This window comes from Austrofundulus limnaeus, unplaced genomic scaffold (assembly GCF_001266775.1).
Source record: "Austrofundulus limnaeus strain Quisiro unplaced genomic scaffold, Austrofundulus_limnaeus-1.0 Scaffold361, whole genome shotgun sequence".
In the NCBI taxonomy this organism is placed as follows: Eukaryota; Metazoa; Chordata; class Actinopteri; order Cyprinodontiformes; family Rivulidae; genus Austrofundulus; species Austrofundulus limnaeus.
The window spans coordinates 58,979-63,497 of record NW_013952763.1 but is presented as its reverse complement, the minus strand read 5'-3'; the positions used below and the strand labels follow the sequence as shown (position 1 = coordinate 63,497).

The following is a 4,519-nucleotide window of genomic DNA, read 5'->3' as shown; positions in this document are numbered from 1 at the left end:
GGATTAATATTATCATTAATAGTTTTAAGGATTTCTACATCATCAGTCCTTTTTTCTGCTCCGTTTTCAACATGTACAGTAATGGGAAATCCAGAGTTTTGCCCGTTTAGCGTTAGCCATTAGCTTCACCAGCCTATCACATGGTCACATGGTTTCTGAGCACTCCASTTGTTCTATAGGAACTCCTTGGCCAACATTCATTTCTAGACTTCAGGCGTCTGGCTTTAACAGGCGCCACCTGGTCCAGAATGTTTAAACGTGCTGTTTGAAAGTGAAGAAAAAAGCTCCTCAATGTTAGCAGTCTCTGAATGTTGCATGAAACCTTCAGAATAAAAAATTTCAGCAAAAAGAGTGTGTGTGTGTCTGTCTGTCTGTGTGTCATCGCATAACGATTAATTGCTTTAATGTGACAGCTGATTAAAGCAGAGCATCATGCTTGCATACCTCTTTTTGATAAAGTTCAGACTCCTTTTTCTTGCAGAAATCACACACGGCAGCTGAAAGGACAAAAACATTAAATGCACATAAAACCACTCTTTAACTTAAAACTATCAAAACTTAAAACAAACAAGCTTTAACATAAACATTAAAAACAAGTATTATTTAAAGGAGTGCATATCAACTCTTAAAATTGTTTTACTACCACAGCAAATGTTGGCTCAAGATCTGTAAAACAGAGATTTTTGTTTGCCAAGTTGACTTCAAAAGTTTATCAGTTGAAGATTTATATCTAATGTTTACTTTCTAAAAGTTTTATTAAAATGTATTCAGTGGTTCAGAAGATATTTTGTTAACAGACAGCAACAGAAATAGTGGGTATAAAAGGAAAGAGAACACACCATCTGTCTTGAGCACAGCTTTGCAGCCGATGCAGGTGCTTCTCTTCTGGGCGAACGCCATGAGGCCTCCGACCTTTGAGGTCAACACAGTTTTACAGCGTGTGTGGTCGCCCTCTGGAAGTCAACAGATAAATAAAAGTGTGTCACATTTCTGTTCAGTTATTTTGATGATCAAACTGTGGATTTGGTTTTATGAAAGCCTCTCCACTCATTTCACCAACATGCAAACAAATGTGACTGTATGCAAGCAGGAACGCACTTAGCAGGACACTCTCTGCTTTGCTCTCCCCCAGGATGGGCTCAAATATTCTCAGCAGGGGTTTGGACAGCTGCTGTTCCAGGTAGTACTGGGTGTCGATGGGAATGTTGTTCTCCAGCACGTAGATGGGATCCTGAAAGGTGGAGGTTATTGTCAGAAGTGGAAAACAGGACGCAGGACAGCTGGAGATGAAATGTTCCACACCTCTGACTTCATGTAGGCCGCCGCTCCCTTCGCAGCCCTGATGATGACGTACGGAACTCTGTCTCCCAGATTCGGGGCGCTACCCGCATCTCTTTTTCTCATCCTGGATAACAAAAAGCCCGTTTCACAAACACAGAACTTCTCTCGTGAGATTTGACATCTAGTTGGTGATTACTCAGACCTTTCAGCCAGCTCTACGTGTGCCTGCTTGCCGGCGTACTCCTGGGCCGTGCGCGTCAACTCCTTTGTGATCACAAGCTGGCTGATGTCGATGCGATTGCAGAGCAGGTCTGAGATCACTTCTTTGGCATGTTCCACAGCACCCTGAGGGTCCCTGAAAAGACACATAATATAACAACAGTTTTCATCTTTGATATGAATAAAAAGTTGTAATTTATGTCAATATTCTGGTGTAAAAGCAGACTTGTAACCTGTCAATGAGGATTTTCTGCAGACAAGTGTTGATAAGGTTGGCCACCAGGGGGCAGTTGTCTCTACGGACTGTCTCGATACCTTTACAGTCCATCTTGTCATGTGTGTCTGCGCTTGTGGAGAAATACAGACCTGCGTAGCGCTTCTTATTAATCAGCAGGTATGGGTAATACACCTGTAGAGATCAGGAAGTCAAAATATTAACTGAGCTGCTTCAGAATATAGGAGTTTTCTCTGTAACATATTCAATACTATCTTTTGTATTCAGGACATATGTATAAATTATATATATAATAATTCATGGAAGATTTTCATAAATGGTTGCAAGGTGCTTTATTTGAAGCAGGAAACAAATTATTGAACAATTAATGATGCACATAAATGATTAAACCACTCTGAAGCAAAGCAATGCATACCAACGATAAGTAAACATACACTGAAGCGTGGGTAGATAAGATAAGATAATATAAGATACGATAAGATACGATAAGATAAGATAGATCTGAAAGCTTGTAGATCAGCATGGAGCGCTGCAGATTGAAGTACCATACTTTCAATCCTGTCTGCCTTTGGATTTGATCCAGGACTTAGGAGATGCTTTAAATTGTTGACTGTATTTTGGGTTTTTTGAGRAGCATGAATGAGTAAAAGTATTTTGTGGTTGAGACCAAACAGAGTCAAATAATATTGAGGCTGTTGTATCAAAAATCTGCTAATAAGTTAAAAATCTACTCTAACTGCACAAAACGAGAAGGGGTTCTCTGCAGACTCTAAGTAGACGTTTCACTGATTGGCTAGTTGGATTTGCTCTGTTTTTCCGAAAAGGTTGATTCTTCACTTTCGTTTCTCTTTCACTTTTGACTTTGACTACTTTCACATTAATTTTAGCAGCCAAAACTGATTTTGATTTTTTTATGAAACCGCAATGCATCATTAAAGACAAACATTTGGTTCTCCTTATTTATTTTATTTAAAAAAAAACAACAACTACTGACTGATGTTGCTCTTACTTTGAAATGTAACCTAGAACTCTTTGTTAAGTGAAGCGGAAATAATGAATAAAGACTTCGGGTCGGACASTGGCGGCGTCTTCATATAAACATATAATAACAGTGGCTAATGTAATCTGCCTGCTGTTATTATTCCCAAAACGTTTTAATTACCTCTGAAACAACAGCAAGTTCATGAAACTAAATAAATATGAAAGTCCGATGCTAGGGTAGAAAAGTAAACTAATGATATAAAGAAATGCCTAAGCAATGATCATCCAATCAGGTGATTGTGGTATTACTCAACATTGGTGTTGAGTAACGCCTTTTGTGCTCGTCCAATCATGTGTGTCCATTGAAAAAATCCTTACTTAGGAAAAGCCTACTTGTCTGCAGAGATACCTTCTTGCAGAAAACAGCTAACACGGTTTAAATCTACTTAAAACCAATCAGGTACCAAAATAAAAACATTCAGAAAACTGCATTATGTCTGGTTCTGACAAACAGTTCTCATCAGAGATTACTCTTTATTTAAATTAAATGACCCTCGGTCTGAAACGTTACCTTCTCAAACTCCAGCTTGATGGGAGGTGTAAAATGAGACGACACCCACTCAGCTGCTTCTTTCCCAATATCCATGGCCTCCCTCACCGTTGTAACCCCAAGCTTGACCATGACCGAGTCAGTGTCCCCGTAAATGACCTTAACAAGTGTAAAGAACACAATTAAGACTCTAGAGCACAGGCAGAATGTCAAAAGATTTAATTTGAGAGAAATAATTCAAACRAGAGGAACTTGAACATATTTCTTACCTTGGCGTCAGCTTGATAGCCGTTGGAAATTGTGTACTTGGACTCAACCAGTTGTTTGGTTCGCTCAATCATCTGTCTCCCAAACCCAGTGACACTCTAAATAAGACAAACACAAACATCACTCTTGATTTATTATCAAATCTATAATTCAACATTTTGGAATGCACTTTATTTATTGGAGTTAAAAGAAAATCTCATCACAAGTTACGAAAACAAAAAAGTGGGACATTTCTAACAATTTACAAAAAAAAAAAAAACTAATTCAGTCTGTTGCAGTTTGGTTTAAGTTTTGGTAACATTTGTTTACACGTCTTCCTCCACCTGTTCTGTGGTTTTTATTTAAAACACTTATCTGCTACATCTTGTTTACTGCTCGTGCTCCAAACACCCAGCAGTGCACAATAAAGGCAGTTGTGCAAGTAGCTCAAACTAGGGCAACTCCACCCACACACACACACACCCTTCTGACTGAAAAACAGCCGTTTCAGCCCCAAAGTAAAGAACTGGATTGAAGAGCCTTTCACTCTGAGCACTAATCAAATAAAAAGCGCTCACCTGTGAGATCTCTAAGCAGGGCAGTTTGCCCACCTGGGCCCCGGTGAAGCCATAGACAGAATTTGCACTGATTTTAAGGGCCAGCTGTCGGCCGTCCAGCACTTGCTTCTTGAAAGGGTCCGTTTCCTTCTTCAGCTCTGTTTTGGCCCTGTGGACAGAATGGGAAACAGTCGGACAAGGAAAAAAAAGTAAAACAACATCTAGAGCAGTGGTTCCCAAAGTTGGGGTCGGGACCCAAAGTGGGGTCCTGAAACATCAAGGTGGGGTCCTGAAAATATTTTCTAAATTAATTACACTTTCGCCTTAGTTGTTACAAAGGAGTGAGGTTAGTATATTTATAATGGATAAATGTAGTATAAAAATATTGTAACTATGCCCATGTTTATTTGACCTGATCCAAATGTTTATCATCCAAAAATAGTAGGGGGC

General features: G+C 39.3%; 1 protein-coding gene across 1 annotated transcript in view; it reads right to left on the bottom strand.

Moving 5' to 3' along the window:
- pold1 (polymerase (DNA directed), delta 1, catalytic subunit) overlaps positions 1-4,519 on the bottom strand; it is a 16,700-nt gene that overhangs the window by 3,145 nt on the left and 9,036 nt on the right. Inside the window, exons 17-25 of the mRNA XM_014023229.1 lie at positions 4,091-4,238; positions 3,536-3,631; positions 3,288-3,425; positions 1,734-1,909; positions 1,484-1,636; positions 1,303-1,405; positions 1,099-1,231; positions 840-953; positions 445-497 (exon numbers count right to left, since the gene is read on the bottom strand). Of these exons, the coding sequence (XP_013878683.1) occupies positions 445-497; positions 840-953; positions 1,099-1,231; positions 1,303-1,405; positions 1,484-1,636; positions 1,734-1,909; positions 3,288-3,425; positions 3,536-3,631; positions 4,091-4,238 (1,114 nt within the window). The remainder of the gene's footprint in view (positions 1-444; positions 498-839; positions 954-1,098; positions 1,232-1,302; positions 1,406-1,483; positions 1,637-1,733; positions 1,910-3,287; positions 3,426-3,535; positions 3,632-4,090; positions 4,239-4,519) is intronic.